General features: G+C 41.6%; 1 protein-coding gene across 16 annotated transcripts in view; it reads right to left on the reverse strand.

Moving 5' to 3' along the window:
* Window positions 1-1,420: 1,420 nt before the first annotated feature.
* The window catches only part of LOC117245824 (protein NLRC3-like), a 55,435-nt gene continuing 37,739 nt past the window's right edge, over window positions 1,421-19,116 (reverse strand). For 5 of the 16 annotated variants that reach the window (XM_078163823.1, XM_078163839.1, XM_078163829.1 and 2 more), the window contains one exon: window positions 1,592-3,058. In XM_078163823.1, coding sequence (XP_078019949.1) covers window positions 2,833-3,058 — 226 coding nt within the window. In that variant the 3' untranslated portion in view covers window positions 1,592-2,832. The other 11 variants (XM_078163832.1, XM_078163826.1, XM_078163840.1 and 8 more) reach the window with 10 other exon arrangements.

Genomic DNA, 19,116 nt, shown 5'->3' on the forward strand with positions numbered 1-19,116 from the left:
GCCCTCAGTGTGTGCAGCGCAGCAGAGACAGACAGCGGTGGAGCTGACAGCAACTAAACTCGTTATGTTACTGTAAGTGCCGTAAAAGCTTCACGAATTAAAAAGCCAAGAAGAGTAATTTATCAATGTGATCTGTGCAAAAGATGGACAGACTCCAAATGATGAAAAATATTGCCATAAAAAGTGTAATTTGCATCACAACGATAAAAACGATAGAGCAAAATATGAAACGGTAGACATTTTTCTCTCATCAAACGATATATATCGTCAAAGCATTGCATAGCATATCTTTACTTATATATATCATTAATTTTTGCAGATACACGTTTTAATACAACTTTTGATACTAGAATGATAGAATCAGTTGCTTTTTCGGTCCACTAGATGTGCTGATGTTTTTTTCCTGGTGAGGTCAGCAGAGGTTAATCAAGTTCATCAAAAAAAAAGATGGAGGCAGCAGAAAAATAAATTAGAAATATCTTTCAATGATTTTTACTAATTCCAAGACTTTTCCAGGCCTGGAAAATCTGAATGTCCACATACTTTTGTCCAGATAGAGAAGTTATGAATTGTTGAAATGTACTGATTTATTTTCTGAGCCCACTAGATGGCGCTCTTGGTTTAAAGGAAACAGCTCAAGGACAGACAGTCCAGTGTGCCTGTAACCCTTTGTTGAACAGAGAGCGCCATCTAGTGGGCTCAGAAGATAAAGACAAAGCTTCATGAGGCTTCATTTGCTCATCACTACTTGTCGCCTACTTTACTTGAATATTTCCATTTTCTGATACTTTATAGGTCACTTTTTACTCCACTACATCTCAGAGGGAAATATTGGACTTTTTACTCCACTATATTTATTTGATAACTTCAGTTACTTTGTAGATTATTAATACAAAATACCATCAACTAATAAATGATATTATTATAGATTAAACTACGCAGCAGTTTATAAAGTCATTAAAATGAGCTCCATCTTTACCAGCTGCAACATTAAAGTGATGAACACATGAATGCATCAATAATTATAATCCATAATATAAATGGACCATTCTGCATAATGAGCACTTTAACTTTTGGTACTTTAAGTGTATTTTGATGCTGATACTTTTGTACTTTTACTCTAGTAACATTTTGAATAAAGAACCAGTAATGGAGTATTTTTATAGTGTGGATATACTATTTTCACTTACAGTAAAAGATGTGAATACTGTGACCACTGGAAATATGGAACAGTATTCTGATGATTTAATGCTAAAATGTGGGTGCACCGTCATGAAACCAAAAAATATAAAGTTCTTCCTTTTGGATTGGAACGTCAATTAATGTTTAAGGAGCATCAAATTATCTCCATCTACTGGTGATTAAAAGTAACTACAACAACACTGTGTTTAAAACACACAATAACAACAAAGTACAGCAGTTGACAAAAGTCCTTTTGTAGCATTTATTTGAATCACCTCACTATTATACAGTATACACACACACACACACACACACACACAAAATGATGCTGCTGCTTCAACATCTCTGGATCATCAGGACACAGCTGATCCTCTCAACAGACCCATGAAAGTTTACCTCCATCTGATGAGAGAAGAAGACAAGAGAAGTTATAAAGCAGCTGTCAGTCAGTGATGCAGCACATCCAGTATAAAGACCAGTAGGGACTTCCTGTTCAGAGCAGAGTGGAGCGGCTGTGTAGCGTAGTCGGCTTCCTTCCAGCTCTCATGTTAACGTGTTGGAGTGAACACACTGAGCTGGAAGCTCACAGACCTGCAGAGACTTTGGGCATCAAGTCTGTTTACTCTGCAGATTTCACTCAAGTACAGTGTAAATAAACTGCTGAGAGTCCTGAACGCATCATGGCTGCACAAACAGAGGGATTCACTTTAATGATGGATTTACTGAGTCTGTTAGAACAAATGACTGATGGACAGATATATCATGTTAAATGTTCTACATGTTCATCCAAAGACTGAACAGCAACACATCAGCTGTGATTACTGGACTTCAGCAGAGCTTCTGCTCTGTATAAAGAACACATGGTTACTAAATGTAATGATGGTTCTATAAAATAAGAGCCAGTGATTTGTAGGCTTCAGTCAGACTGATCTCAGAGCTGTGACAAAGATGAAGACAACAAACACTTTAAAGAGGACATATTATGCTCATTAACAGCTTCATATTTGGATTCTGGGTTTCTACTAGAACCTGTTTACATGCTTTAATGTTCAAACTAGAATTACTGCCTCATAGTTGTATGCCTTATAAAGAAATCTTAGCTTCAGTAGAAAAAGCCGTTGAACACAGGGTATTCACAACAGTCTGAAGTCTGAGGTTTTTGTTCACAGGGATTACTTTTACATACATTTACCTCATTATCTGAAACTTTGGCCACATTTAATACCAACATCCTTCATTGTAACACTATAGGCTATATAAAACACACACACACACACACACACACACACACACACACACACACACACACACAGAAACAGCACAGAAAGCATAACAGGTCCCCTGTTATCAAGGTCAGATTTGATGGTGTGACAGTTCGATGAAGGAGGACAGCTGTCTCTATACATGTTGTGATGCTGTCAGCTGTAATCCAGCTTCACTTCCTGTAGACATGAAGACAACAACAGTCGTCTTCACATCAACTTAAACACATGATCTCAACAAGCTTCTTTCTGATCTGATTGGCTGACTGTTCTCTCTGTCTGTCTCTCTGTCCTCTCCTGAAGACTGTCACCATTCCCCTCTTTGAGCCACTGAGAAGGTCTGAGGTTTACAGGAAGTACTGGATCTTTGCTCTGATACTAACTGTGTTTAATATAATACTGCTGAAACCAGCATGGACCCACTCCAACCCTCTACTGACCTCAGAGTCTCCAGTTTACAGTGTGGACTCTCCTTCAGCTCACACAGCAGCTTCACATCTGAATCCTGCAGCTTGTTTTGACTCAGGTCCAGCTCTCTCAGATGGGAGGGGTTGGACTTCAGAGCTGAGGCCAGAGAAACACAGCTGATCTCTGACAAACTGCACCACCACAGTCTGAATGAAGAATAAATGATGTAGATAAAAATCATTAATAAAACAATCAGATGTGTTCAGGTGTTAAATGTGTAGCTCAACATTACTATGTCCTGATCAATGAGCTTTGCCCTAAACTGAGTAGAGTGACTTTGTCATTGTGTTATTGTGCTGATCCCAACAGGATGCAGGTTAAAGACTGGAAAATACAAAAAGTGAAAAACAGCTCTCATAAATATCATTGACAACGTGCTGCTACTTCAATAAAGATGTAGTGACTTCACCTCTTAAACTCTGCCAGCTCCACCAGTGGCTCCATCATCACTAACTCATGTTGTGCAGCCAAACACAAATCACTTATTTAAAGAATCATGAGGGTAAATTTAAGTTGAAATCAAGTGTTTAAAGCAGGGCTGTTCAATTACAAATTCATCTGGGCCGGATTTTAAACCAGAAAATGTTGATGGGCCAGACATTTTCAGCAGCAGGCAACCTATTGGAAACTTTTTTATGTTTTAGCTATCGGTGATGACAAATTTCTAAACAGGTGCAAATTACTGCAGTAAAAGTAGCAATGTTTTTAGTGTCACATTAGAAATAAACAAAAAGTAGTCACATATCTGACAGAGGAACATCACACAGTCACTATAAAAACTCAATCATATCTCACTGGAAACAAACCTAACATGTCAATAAAATAAATATTACTCCTGACATCACAACACTGAGTTACGTTATATAAGCATGAAGAACAGACATCAGTATCAGTCATTCATCCTGCTCTCTGTCCCACCTCTACTGAGGACACTCACTGTCCACAGGTAGGCTGTCTCAGGTACATTTTAAGATAAGTGACAAACTAAGTTAAACAGACTACATACACACAGCTTTCATTTTAGTTTGCTTTAACTATTTGCTATTGGTCCCACTATTGGTCCCAATAGTGTGATTGTAAACCATAACGGCGGTGAATGAGGGACAGAGCAGATTGAAATATGTCTTTCTACATGCTGAACACGTGTATTGATAAAGCACTGGCTTTTTACTGCTCAAGGTTTTATTGAGTCTGCAGCATGATGATACATGAAACCAAAACTTTACAAAGTAACAATGAAAGAGACGATAACAGCGGAGCTTATTAGTACTACAGTCTTGATTCATTTTGCCCCGGGCTGTTTAATACAGAGTCTCCACACCAATCCCTACCCAGCCACTCTGAGGTTGCTTCTGGTCCTGATATAGCCTGCAGGCCGCCAACTGAATAGGCCTGCTTTAAAGGTTAGGAGTGAATTTGTAACTCAGTTTTTCTACTTAAATCAAAGTTATACTATGCAGGATTGTTGGTTACAGTTTGTAAACACACTTGCCAGTGAAAGTGAAAGTAAAAGCCAACCCCAGATTCATTCTTGTTTGGCATTTCTTCTTGCTAAATTTGCATTTCTTTCAGTGTTGTATCTCTTTGATTCCTGCTGCTTACAGTCTGGCATCTGGTCCCCACCTTTTTATAAAGCCCTGAGCTCACCTGAGCGCTGTGGGGGTACACGCCCTGAAACTTCCCAAACACTGACAATAAGAAGAAAGTAAGAAAACACAGGCAGAGGGCAGAGTCTCTGCAGATAAATACACCAGCACACACTGAGAGTGGCTCATAAGTGATGATTGAGAGGGATTATTTCTGTATGAGTCTATACACTGTTTTTAAGGAAGATCCTGCAGAGTTTATCTTTAAGGTTTTAGCTCCACATTGCTCTGCCACAGTCAATGGATTAAACCACTGAACAAGACAAATAGACTTCATTGTGGATCAGTATAATATCTGATGTCTGTAGTTTAGTGTCAACTAGGGATGTCAGTTTTGGCTAATTTTGCTTTCGGTAACCGACACCCATTAACCGACGACTAACCAGTTAAAAAAAATGCAAAATGACGTGAAATACGCTCTAGTCCGGCACTCCCTTATCTCAGTGAGCTCTACTGCATTTCGAAGTGCTGTCCTTTAATGTTTTGCGTTGGAAATGTTCTCTCTCTAACAGGAACTAAGAAACGAGATCATATTTCTCCTGTTTTAGCTTCTCTGCACTGGCTCCCTGTAAAATCCAGAATTGAATTTAAAATCCTACTGTTAACTTATAAAGCTCTAAATGGTCAAGCTCCGTCATATCTTAGAGAGCTCATAGTGCCATATTATCCCACCAGAACACTGCGCTCTGAGAACACAGGGTTACTCCCCCCCATAATACACCGATCTCTCTCTCTCTCTCTCTCTCTCTCTCTCTCTCTTGCTCTCTCTTTGACCTTTGACCTTTTGGATATAAAATGTCATCATTCATTATTTTATCCTGTTAGACATTAGTGTGAACTTTTGTCATAATTAGTGAATGAATTCTTAAGTTATGGCCAAAAACATATTTTTGTGAGGTCAAAGTGATCTTGACCTTTAATCTTTGACCACCAAAATCTAATAATTTGATTTTTGAGTCCAGGTGGACGTTTGTGCCAAATTTGAAGAAAGTCCCTTGAGGCATTCTTGAGATACCACTTTCACTAAAATGGGACGGACAGACGGACGGACAACCTGAAAACATAATGTCTCCAGTCACGGCTATCTCCGGCACAGAGGCATAAAACATAGAATGTAGTTTCAGCTTTAGAATAAATAACACACACTGACCATTATATGACGCTTGTCTTGAGTTATGCGGCTGTAAAACAGTGGACGTGTCGTTTCCTATAAATTCTTCACAATAAAAGTCCCATGTTGTTTTGTTATTTTAGCTTTGTTTAGCTTTTATTGTGAAGCAGCCAAAGCAGAAAATATTGGCTTTTCATCTGCAGTGACTTCATACAAATCTTATCCGTCTGACAGCGAACATGAAACGGTAAAATAAGGCAGATATCTGAAAGTACAAACAGCAACGCAGGAGAAAAACTAAACTTCAAACACAGAGATTCAGTTAAAAGATACAAAACTTGTGAACACACAGACACTTTGAAAACTCTGGGCTGCTGCACAGACACCAGTTGAGCCTCAACACACGCTTGTTGGAGGGGGCGGAGCCTGTCAGCTTCAGCTCCACTAGTTTGGAGTCCACATGTGTCTGTCTTTGCTTTTAGGTGGATTACAATAAGAAATGACACGTTTGGAAGATTTTATTCCACTTACAGTGATGTAACCAGAGGCTGTTAACTCAAGTAACGTCACCTGTGTGGGTCGAGGAGGAGGGAGAGAAACGCAGCCCAGCGACAGGAAAACACAGTAAAGACTCTCACACTGAGCTCAAATCAAAGCAGTGCACATAAACAAGGTAAATAACATCAATAAAATATTTGCTTTCTTTCAGGGGGGTGGGGGATCCCACTGATAGAGGAAACACTTGATAGCAACTGGCATTGTTCCACAGCACATCAGTCAACACATGGATGCATAGGGAAACAGGAGCCAGTGAATGCTTGTCATTTAGAAATGAGATCACATAGACGTATGAATCCAGATCATTAATGGTGCAGTCCTAATGGGCGTGTGAGTGTGAAAGAATATCAACCTGTCCTTAAAGTCCAAGATGTTTCCAGTGCAGACTATTTATTTGCTTATTGTTGCAGTCTAAAGGTCTGTGACTTCAAATGATTATGTGACGTTAACATGAAAACAAAGAAACCTCAGAACCTCAGGAATCTTAAATTCTGTTTGGATAAATCTCAAACTTGATGGTGTCTAAATGTTCTAAATCATCATTTCTCTGCCTTTCATAACCAACTGTTCAGCCATTTGGAAAGACACAACATTTCTGAAAACACTGAAAGCTTTATAACCTCAGTCAAGGATTTATATTATATATATCCAAAAACAAACAAACAAACACCTACATAAGCAAGTGAACTGACCTCAGAGTCTCCAGTCTACAGTGTGGACTCTCCAGTCCAGCACACAGCTGCTTCACTCCTGAATCCTGCAGGTTGTTTCCACTCAGGTCCAGCTCTCTCAGATGGGAGGGGTTGGACTTCAGAGCTGAGGCCACGACTTCACAGTGAGTCTCTGAGAGTCCACACCAAGTAAATCTGACATGACAGATATATGAGAAAATCTGTTATTGTCAAAGAGACACTTTATATTTACTTTATGGATCTGATGATAAAACAGTTTGAAATATCCTGTTTTGATGGACTGAAAATAGTTAAGAATAAAAAAAGAACACAAAGAATTCAAACTAATTAAAAGCTGATTCATGACCAGAATTACTGCCTCGTGGTCGTATGCTTCACCAGTCAAGTTACACTTACAGTTTACATCCATGTCTGTCCAGACTCATATGTGTCCATGACAGCAGACAATGATTCAAACATGGCGGCGTGAGGAGGACGCCGTGAGCCAGAGCTCCGCCAAACTAAATCATTTCCCTGAACCAGTAAGCCACGGGGCTGTTTAATAGTGGTGAAATAGCGTGACGTGCCGCATTTTGAAAGAGGAGCTTGATGCCACCGCGCAGGAAAAAACAAATCAACCCTCGAATAAACAACACTTTACTAGAGCAGCAGCAGGCAAGTGCGGTGACACTGAGACAGAATCACACAGCATGGACAAAGATCCAATAACCATCGCAGCCCTGGATGCTCGGCTTGCAACCTTAACATACATTCTAACCCAAACCATCAAAGACTCTATTCGCGACGCTATTTTAGAGGAACTTAATACTAAAGTGGAGGAGTGTGTCGCGCTGGTGAGATGTGTGGCTGAGAACGCCGCCAGCAAGCCTGCAGCTCTGGAGATACGAGTGGCGAACAATGAGGCAAAGGTGGGGGAAAACTTCACCAAAATCAATGATGTAACGCCCAAAGTGACAAAACTGCAAGGAAAGATAGAGAGGATGGAGGAACAGTTGGAGGCTTTCTCCAGACGCGCTAACCTGAGAGTGTTTGGCATACCGGAGGGAGCTGAGACCCACATGGGTCCGGTGGCTTTCATGTCCAAGCTACTGAGGGACTTGTCTGGCACCGAGTTGTTCGAGATGGAACCAGAGCTGGAGAGAGCGCATCGTGTCGGCGACGGGCTGGAGGACAGGGGACCTCGCGCCTTCATAATGAAGTTCTTGCGGTACCAGGACAAGACCCGCTTTGAGAAGTGGGCCAAGGGTAAAGACCTCCAGTTCTCTGGGCGCCGGCTCAGATTTGTCCAGGATCTGACGAGAAGTAAGGCCAAGAGTCGAGCCGCCTACAAGGAGGTGAAACATCTCCTCTATGAAAAGAATATTAAATTCTTTCACCCAGAACCGGGGAAACGGCGTGTGATTTTTGAACAATGTGAGTAGACAATAATCAAATCAACCATTATGATTAATGTAATGTAGGTTACCTAAGGTTGACACTGGAATACAAACAGAATTTGCAAATTGACATGTATCTAGCCTATTTTGTGTTTGCCATTTTTTTTCTTTTCTTTTAACATATGCTATTATTTGTTGTGTGTGTTTTGTTTTTTTTTCTCCCTTAATTTGCCCTGGCCTACTGGTTGCTATAGACCATAATTAGGAGCAATAACAGCTCAAAGGCCTGCACTGGGAGCTATGCAGGTTTTTTGGTTGCCCCGCGTGATGCGGGGAGAGGGAGAGGGGTACATGTTTAAGTGTATTTGTATATTTTTATGTTTCACAACCACTGAGCTTCATATCTTATTTTTACTTTATGGGCATTCTCTCCATGTGTTGTCTGAAACGTATAATGTACCATGACTAGTCTTAACTTATCAGAAGGGCATTCAGTATGCTGCGCATCTTGGAACGTAAAGGGGCTGTATAAGCCTGAAAAAAGGGCCCGTGTTTTATCACATCTCAAACATTTACAGGTTGACACTGCATTTATTTAGGAATCGCATCTGGTTGATAAGGACCATTTTTTCATTCGGAAAGACTGGGTAGGACAAATATTTCACTCAAACTTTACACAGAAATCATGAGGGGCAGCTATTTTAATCAATAAAAAACTCCAGTTTAGCCCTTTATACATCAACGCAGACCCCTTTGGCAGATATGTAGTGGTTGCTGGTCATTTGTACGACATCCCAGTGATTTTGGCGAGTTTATATGCTCCTAACTTTGATGATGAGAAATTCTTTACCACATTTTTCTCATCTCTACCAGACTTGAATAAATATTATCTCATCGTAGGCGGGGACTTTAATTGTGTTTTGAATTCCAGCCTGGATAGATCAGCTACCTCTACCCAGCCTCTGACGAGGTCGGGCAAATGCATTAAGGCATTTCTCTCTACTTACAAAATCACGGACCCTTGGCGGTTTAAAAACCCTTCAGACCGAACCGACTCATTTTTTTCCCCAGTCCACCAATCATTTAGCCGTATAGATTACTTTTTGGTTGATTGTAAACTGCTTCCTCTAATTCAGGAATGCAAATATGAGGCCATTGTCATCTCGGATCATGCTCCCCATGTGATGAAAATGGCGTTCACCAATTTCAATAGAACCAGAACATGGCGCTTTAGTAATCTCCTGTTATCAAATAATTCATTTTCTGAGTTTATTAAAACACAATCAAAACAGAATATTTTATGTTGACAAATGATGTGGGTGGAGTCTCAAGCAGTGTACTGTGGGAATGTTTAAAATGTTTTATACGTGGTCAGATAATATATTATTCTTCCATGGATAACAAACGTAGACGGGAGCGCATTTCTAACATTACAGACCAAATTATTGGACTTGACAGCTGCTATTCAATTATGCCCAGCTCAGATCTTGCTGAGCAAAGGCTTGTACTCCAAACTGAGTTCGACCTTCTCCACAAGAGACACTGCCCAGCAGCCGTTGCGCTCCCGTCATAAATCGTATGAATATGACGACAAGACAGGGAAACTCCTGGCTTTGCAGATATGACAATCCGCCGCTTCTAAAATGATAACTGAAATTAAAACCAGCAATGGAGCAACCACTTTAGACCCAAGGGAAATAAACACTGTATTTACATTTACAATATTACTCTCAAATATATTTTTCATAATCTGTGGTAGACACCACTCAGGCGGAATCTTTTCTTAGCAAATTACCTATCCCACAAGTCTCAAACGGAAATAAGGCCATGCTGGATGAACCCTTTAGCATGGAAGAATTAAATCATTCATTTTCATGCATGCAGAGCTCTAAAGCCCCAGGTCCAGCTTTTCTTGACCAGATCTCTGCCCTATTGTTGGACGTTTTCAATGAATCATTTTCAGGGGCTGATAAGACACTCCCCCCCACCTTCTATATGGCCTCCATTTCTTTGATACTCAAGCAGGACAAAGACCCACTCAAACCAGGTTCATACAGACCCATCAGCCTTCTCAATGTTGACTCCAAGCTATTGGCAAAGACACCGGCCCTCAGGCTGGAGAGAGTTCTCTCGTCAGTGATCTCACAAGAGACAAACCGGATTTATTAAAAACAGGTTTTTATTTTCAAATATCCGTAAACTTTTCAATATCATTCACTCCCCTAGCCCAGACTCAACAATCCCAGAGATAGTGATATCAATGGATGCCGAGAAGGCTTTTGATAGGGTTGAGTGGGTTTTTTTTGTTTACTGCAATGAAAAAGTTTGGTTTTGGTGAACAATTCATTTCCTGGGACAAACTCCCGTATAAGGCTCCCCAAGCATATGTCTGGTCAATTTCAGGGTGTACACAGGGGAGGTAGAGAACATAGGGCTTCCCTATACGCAGATGATCTGCTCTTATATGTTCAAAGTCCGGTTGAGTCAATCCCACACATCTTGTCCCTACTGAAGGAATTTGGTAGAGTTTCTGGATATAAGCTCAACCTCTCTAAGAGTGAGCTATTTCCAATCAACATGCCTGCTCAGAGAATATTCTACTCCCAATTTCCATTCAAGGTGGTACAGGGCTCATTTAAACACCTTGGGGTGACGGTTGACAGAACATACTCAGACCTGTTCAAGATGAACTTTAAGACACTCTTGGAATGTACAGTTAGAGACCTTGGGAGATGGTCTCACCTCTCACTGACCCTGGAAGGAAAAGTGAATATTGTAAAATTGAATGTCCTTCCAAGGTTTATGTTTCTGTTCCAATGTATTCCCATTGTGCTAAACAATTTATTCTTTGGACAACTGGACAGTGAAATCTCAAAGTTTGTGTGGAACAAAAGAAAGCCAAGGATCAGGAAGGCTTTCCTGCAGTGCCCAAAATGTGTTGGTGGGTTGGGCCTCCCTAACTTTTGTAGGAGCATATTGATAAGTCCATCATCAGCAAGGCCAGATGTTTATTGCCCTGCCCCCGGACTGACCCCGGTCAGGAGCGATGCATCCTGCCTGTCTCCAAGAAGATCATGTGAGATAATTCAAATGACTTTGTAAGTCATTAACTTATGAAGGGGGTTCCCTTTTACACCCGGACGTAACGCTTTGATTACCAGCTCTACTTTGAAAAACAATGCACCCTTTGATAACCGCATCCTGTCACTTCATGTGACCCCAGGGGGGCCACAACGCTGCCGCTCGCTGAACAAATGTTTCATTGTAATAAGACTGAAATGTATGTTGCAAGTGATTATTCTTACTGTCCCTCTTTGTTGACCGTTTGACATGTCCTGACTTGTACATGCACATGATCATGTTTTTATATGAATGGTACTTTGCTTCAACCCTGTTAAAACAAAGTTTTGATATGTGTAGAATTCAATATTAGTTTCAACTCTCTAACATGGAGCCATACTGCCATTTTGTGGCGGAGTTAAGAAGAGTTACCATAAGGAAGTCAACTTTATATATTTTTAGTGAAGATATAATTAAGGATTATTAATCAACTTGTTGCATGACTATGTGCTCCTTCATTCTGCTTCTCATTATACATTGTCATTGAATTAATCAGAGTGTGTGTATTTGACGTAGGCTACCTGATATCATGGCATAATAAGTGTATTCTGATTTAATGTTAATCTGTATGTTTAATTGGATGTTAAGAAACAATGTTGACAATAGTGGGAAGAGTATACGTCCCTCGCGCGTAACATATCAAAGTATATGACCTCGTATCAGGAAAGCATTAAAGTTTCCTCTGATTATATCTCATGGGGATATATTTTTCATCACGAGGGAAACCCCCTTATCAGGGCCGCCGCCCACTTTTTGGGCCAGTCAAATACCCGTGTGCTTGACGCGGCTCGCCCTCTACTCTTTACTTGCCACAGTGGTCCTCCTGCCAGCCAACAGGCCTTCTGCAGCATGAACCGGCCCAGTGGGCACCCACAGGACATCGCAAATTCAACCGCTCTCCCTGCTGTGAAACAGCCATGCCAGTCTGCTGGAAAACCCAGGAGCAGCGGAGCGTCAGTCCAGGGGCCCTCAAGGAGCTTCACCTGTGATCCCCGCTGTTCAAAGGAGGGCAGAACTTCCATAACTTGAGTTAGCTGCTGTGCGGTGAAGAGGGAGGTCGAACACGAGGCTTAGTTAATTATCCTGATTTAATTTAGGTTTCATTAGGTCTAAGTGAATGGTTTTGCGCATTCCTGCGGTCCCCGTTTATCATATAGGCTGTCTCAGTGTTACTCTCCCACTATCGCCAAACTAAGTAAATCACACGAGTGTTACTTCTCATTTCATTCATATATATACTGTTCATTTTGTGTTGTGTCATATAATCATCATTTGCTATTCATTTATTCAGTGTTACCTATTTAGTCAAATAAATCTTCATTTATCGCCAAGTCATTGTCTGTGTATATCTTGTGGAGAGCAGCTGAGATAGAGAATCCATAACCCAGATATTGAGATTGATTCATTATTGATAAGCGTGCTTACGGAGTTATTAATTTGATTAGTCGCTTCCTGCGTTAGGAGGGTGGTGCCCCAAAATTTATTATTACAAGTGCAAATATTCTAAAAGAGCTATTTCCCCTACACTTTCAATATTATTATTGGGCTTGTAACATAAGAACCCTCTCGTTCTGGAACAGGTCCAGAGAGTTAGATGACCGGCCCGTTTGGCTCCTTATTGAGGAGGACTCATGTCGACCCACATCGTTGGGTACCCTGTTGTTCTCCCCCCTCCCTATACCTCACGACTATACCCAACAGAACCCCGTAGTGGCTCAGTTGCTGCAGATCTGGACCAAGATGAGACACAGTCTTGGTTGGCGGGAGGGATCCCTTTTGGCTCCCCTGTCTCCAAACCATCACTTTATCCCATCGCTGGAAAGTAACACGTTCCAACGATGGTCTGGTAATGGGATCAGTAGAATGAGAGACTTGTACATGGATGGTTTATTTCCCACCTTTGATCAGTTATGTAAAAGATTTAACCTACCACCATCACATTTCTTTGCTTATCTTCAGATCCGGAGCTACATCCAGTCCAACACAGTCACATTCCCAAATATTCCTGATCCTATTCAATTGGATGTATTGTTTTCTGTTGACCCCACGACTAGAGGAGTGATATCGTTTATTTATAACCAATTATCTGCACAGGCAGAGATCACTTTAGACCATCTAAAAACTGCTTGGGAGATTTGGGTTTAGAATTGTCAAACGACCAATGGAAGACAGAGGAATGTCCATACCTCCTCCATATGTGCTAGACATGGCCTTATACAGTTTAAGGTGCTGCATAGAGCCCATCTCTCCAAAGTAAAAATTAGTAAAATGTACCCCGATACAGATCCACTATGCGACCAATGCAAGGTCCACCCAGCCACATTGGCACACATGTTTTGGTCATGCCCAAAGCTGTCAGAGTTCTGGACCTCAATTTTCAAGATCTTTTCAGACTGCTTTGGTCATGCACTAGACCCAGACCCGGTGTTGGCTATCTTTGGAGTGGCAGGGGAGAACAGTCCCCTCAGGGGGTCTAATCTAATTGTGGCCAGATTTACAACCTTATTAGCCCGTAGGCTGATTATGTTAAACTGGAAACAGGCAAACCCACCATCTTACACAGTGTGGAGGAGAGATGCTGTGCAACACCTTGCACTGGGAAAGCTCAGATTTACCCTTCGAGGCTCTGAAGAGAGTTTCCACAAGACTTGGCGATCCTTATAGAGCTAGTTGCTGGGTAGCCTACGAACACTTATTGCCTTTTTTCAACTATTTCCTACCATGTAAACTGTACGGTTCTACTCTTACAAATGAATGAATGACCCATAGTAAAGAAATCATGTATAGGTAAAACTGTGGTTATTTTTATAAATAGCTCTTTTTTTTGGTTTGTTGATTATTTTTTATTTATTTATTTCTTCTTTTTTTTTTGTTTATATTTCTTGTCCGTGTGCTGTTTTTTTTTTTTTTTTTACTTTGTTACGTTCTTGTGGATTGTCATGTGAATCACACACATCTTCAACCCGACAGCACAGAAGATCTATACAATCAGCACAGTTTCAAGATCAGTGTCACCAACTCAGTCTCTGACCAAATGTCTCCCCTTCTGTTCCTGAGATATGACGTTTAATAATGACCAGAGAAGTGTTTTATGCAGAACATGATGATGTCACAGTGAAGGTGACCTTTGACCTTTTGGATATAAAATTTCATCACTTCATTATTTTATCCTGTTAGACATTAGTGTGAAGTTTTGTCATAATTAGTGAATGAATTCTTGAGTTATGGCCAAAAACATATTTTGTGAGGTCACAGTGATCTTGACCTTTGACCACCGAAATCTAATCAGTTCATTCTTAAGTCCAACTGGACGTTTGTGCCAAATTTAAAGAAATCCTCTCAAGGTGTTCTTGAGATGTCGTGGACAGACTGACAACCCAAAAACATGATGCCTCTGGCCACGACTGTCGCCGGCGCGGAGGCATGAAAAAAGAGATAGCAACAACTGGATGAAAGCAGTTTTTAGGACTTCAGAAATCTCCTTTGGCAAATGATACAGATCTTATTTTAAATGTTTAAGCATAGTGGTGAATAAACTCAGGTATTATCTGCATGTCTGATTCTATAAAACACCTTACACAATCTGTTTATGGAGTAATAACTTTACTGCTTTCACTCAGAACCATCAAATACTGCCATACTGTGATGAAATGCTGCTGTGATAAAACCTCAACAACAACCTCTGAAGTCCATCATTTGTTTTATCAGGTTCACATGGCGCCTCCATCACATAAAGCTGAAAAACTGTAAACTGGAACAATTATTAGAAATCAATAGAAAAACTGTGTTCATTAACTCAACACCTATAAACACAACCAACTGAAACATTTACATGTTTTGCACTCACAGCATTTGAAACAGCTCAAGAACATCTGTGACAAAATACAACAGACACATCATTTGAACATTTTATGAATAATAAGAATTTCATAGTGTGTATATTTGAAGAATTAAACTACTAATCTACAATGATTTATGATGTTAATCACATCTGGACTTACCGAGCCTTTCTGCAGTTCCTCACAGCTGGAATCAGTCTCCGTCGTCCAGCGTGTGATGTGTTGTATTTCTTCAGGTCCAACTCATCCAGAACGTCCTCTGACATCTGCAGCATGTAGGCCAGAGCTGAGCAGTGGATCTCTGAGAGTTCCTTCTTTGATCTGTTCTCTGACTTCAGGAACTCTTGGATCTCCTGATGTACTGAGAGGTCGTTCATCTCCAGCAGACAGTGGAAGATGTTGATGCTTCTGTCAGGAGAGATCTTGTTTGTGTTCATCTCCTTCAGGTTGTTGATGGCTCTCTGGATGATTTCTGGACTGTTGTCTGTCCGACCCAAAAGGCCTCCTAACAGTCTGTGGTTGGACTCCAGAGAGAGGCCATGAAGGAAGCGGACAAACAGATCCAGGTGACCATTTTTACTTTGGAGGGATTTCTTCATGGCTCTCTGTAAGAAGACATCCAGGGATCTGTAATTATCTTTGTTTCTCCCCAGGAAGTCCTCCAGTACCTTTGTGTTCCTGTTGGTGAAACAGTGGAACAGGTAGACTGCAGCCAGAAACTCCTGAACGCTCAGATGAACGAAGCAGTAGACTGTTTTCTGGAAGATCACAGACTCTCTTTTGAAGATCTCTGTACAAACTCCTGAGTACACCGAGGCCTCTGTGACATCAAGACCACAGCGCTCCAGGTCTTCTTGGTAGAACATGATGTTTCCTTTCTCCAGATGTTCAAACGCCAGCCTCCCCAGCTTCAGAAGAACGTCCCTGTCAGCCTCCGTCAGCTCCTGTGGACTGGTCTCATGTCCCTCATCATACTTGTGCTTCTTCCTCTTTGTCTGAACCAGCAGGAAGTGTGAGTACAGGTCAGTCAGGGTCTTGGGCAGCTCTCCTCTCTGCTCTGTAGTCAACATGTGATCCAGAACTGTAGCAGTGATCCAGCAGAAGACTGGGATTAGACACATGATGTGGAGGCTCCTGGATGTCTTCATGTGTGAGATGATTCTGCTGGACCGCTCTTCATCACTGACTCTCCTCCTGAAGTACTCCTCCTTCTGGGCGTCAGTGAAGCCTCGTACTTCTGTTACCCTGTCAACACATGCAGGAGGGATCTGATTGGCTGCTGCAGGTCGGGAAGTTATCCAGACCAGAGCCGAGGGAAGCAGCTTCCCCTCCATGAGGTTTGTCAACAGCACGTTGACTGATGACTTGTGTGTGACATCAGTCACAACCTCATTGTTGTGGAAATCCAGAGACAGTCTGCTTTCATCCAGGCCGTCAAAGATGAACAGAACTTTACAGACAGCGAGCTCCTCTGCTGTGACCTTCTGTAATGTTGGATGGAAAACACGGAGCAGAGTGAGAAGACTCAACTTCTCATCTCTGATCAAGTTCAGCTCCCTGAACGAAAGCAGAATCACCAGACTGACATCTTGGTTTTCCAAACCCTCGGCCCAGTCCAGAGTGAACTTCTGCGCTGTGAAGGTTTTTCCAACGCCAGCGACGCCGTTGGTCAGAACCACTCTGATGTGTTTCTGTTGGTCAGGTAAGGCTTTAAAGATGTGCTGACACTTGATTGGAGTTTCATGGAGGGTCTTCATCTTAGAAGCTCTCTCAAGCTGCTTCACCTCATGTTGGGTATTAACGTCTTCACTCTGTCCCTCTGTGATGTAGAGCTCAGTGTAGATCCTGTTGAGGAGGGTTTCACTTCCTGTTTCATCACTTCCTTCAGTCACACGTTCACATCTCCTCCTCAGACTGATCTTATGTTCATCTAAAACCTCCTGCAGACCACTGTCTGCTGAAAGAGAAGGAAACATGTCAGACTAAAGAAATAAATCTGGACTCTGATTATTTTCATGACCAACATTAAAACAAGTAACACAAACAAATGAAGGTTTTATACATTAGTTTTATAAAATCTTTCATGTCTACACTTTACAACACAAATAAACCAAGAAGAATCCTGTTTTCAGACATGATGACATCAGCAGACAGATGTACAGTCTTACTTTGTACAGTGCTGGTCTGACTGGCTGTCTGCAGTCCAGCTCTTGTTCTGGATCTTTTTCCACACTGGGGACAGGAGGAGTCTCCTGATGAAGCAGACTGGTCCCAGTATGAGCTGATGCACTGTCTGCAGAACCAGTGTCCACAGCTGGTAGAGACTGGATCCTTCAGGACGTCCTGACACAAACTACAGCAGGACGGCTGCTCCTCCACAGAAACATGACTCCTCTTCTTCTCTCTGTGGAGATGTACACATTATTTAGATCTCGTCCTGCAAACTGTGCTGAAAATTATTTGCTTTATTCACACACTCAGTCACAGGCAGTTCAAATATCTCATGGTGGAGCTTCATGAAAACCTCCTGAGTAATGTTGTGCTCCACTGTGAGACGACTTTCAAAAGGCAAAAAGCTCCCTCGTGTTTTTCAACAGTCTCTTACTTTGTGTCTGAGGGTCCAGGTTCATTACTGAAGTCTGGAACGTCACCTTTACTGCGGTCACTCTTCATAGACAGACAGCTGGACACTGGAGACTCTGCTCTCTGTCTGTGGAAACAACAAATGTTTGACACATATTATTAGTCCTTGTAAAGACCAGGTTCAAACAGTATCATCGTTGGCGCTGCCTGTGTTTTACCCACCAGCAGCTACGTGTCTCCTCTATCTGAACACCCTTGTAAATATAAAGGTAATTTAGTTTCCTTCTTATTTCTTCTCTCAGTGCTGCTCTTATATACTGTGTTCTATTTAACTGCACATTTTATTGTTATATTCTATTTTCAGTAGATAGCCAAATTTAAAGGACTCTGATCAGGGCCAAATAACTTGATCAGGACATCCCCGATGACTGAATAAAACAATACCTCATGTCATTATAAAAACAGTGTTGTGGTGCAGATTATCAGATAATAATAAAAACAGAATCATCTTCAGGTCAGTTTACAGTAGAAACAGTCTCTTACTTTGTGTCTGAGGGTCCAGGTTCAATACTGAAGTCTGGAACATCACCTTTACTGCGGTCACTCTTCAAAGACAGCTGACAGCTGGACACTGGAGACTCTGATCTGTCCCCGTCTGCCTCCAAATCATCCATCTTCCCAAATCTGAGAAAACTGTAACACACATACACAGTGTGATGAAGTCAGTAACTTCTTATTTATAGGACATGATTACATATTGGCTGGGTATTGTTATGACATACAGTAGGGGAGAGCGGGGTCAGTTGGGACACTTTTGTATTGACACTAAATAACCTTTGATTACTCACAGATAGGGATGGGAATCGAGAACCGGTTCCAACTGGTTCAATTCATCGACACCATTAGCCTTTATGCTGAACGATTCCCATATCGATTCTTTTCATTACGCCGAATCTATGCTCGTCAGTCAGCAGCACGTTCAACAACAAAGAAGACGTAATGTCGGAGAGACAGAAGCTGCCAAAGCCATGGCTTCACTTCACGCTGTTGTTAGCCTCCCTGGAGCTGCTAGCCCGCTGTGGAGCCTCGCCGCGTCCCCGCTCCAGGTAGACGGCGGCCAGCACGCTGTTGTCGGATTTCATGGGAACACCAAGAATGGTAAGATGAGGGCAGTTGAGTTGATTTGCATGCCATTTGTTGTTATAATATGCTGGGCTAGCTGCGTTAGCTGCCTCACCTGAGTTAGCTGTACTAGCTGCGTGGTGGTGACACACTCAGG

The sequence above is a fragment of the Epinephelus lanceolatus genome, chromosome 22 (genome assembly GCF_041903045.1).
Source record: "Epinephelus lanceolatus isolate andai-2023 chromosome 22, ASM4190304v1, whole genome shotgun sequence".
Lineage (NCBI taxonomy): Eukaryota > Metazoa > Chordata > Actinopteri > Perciformes > Serranidae > Epinephelus > Epinephelus lanceolatus.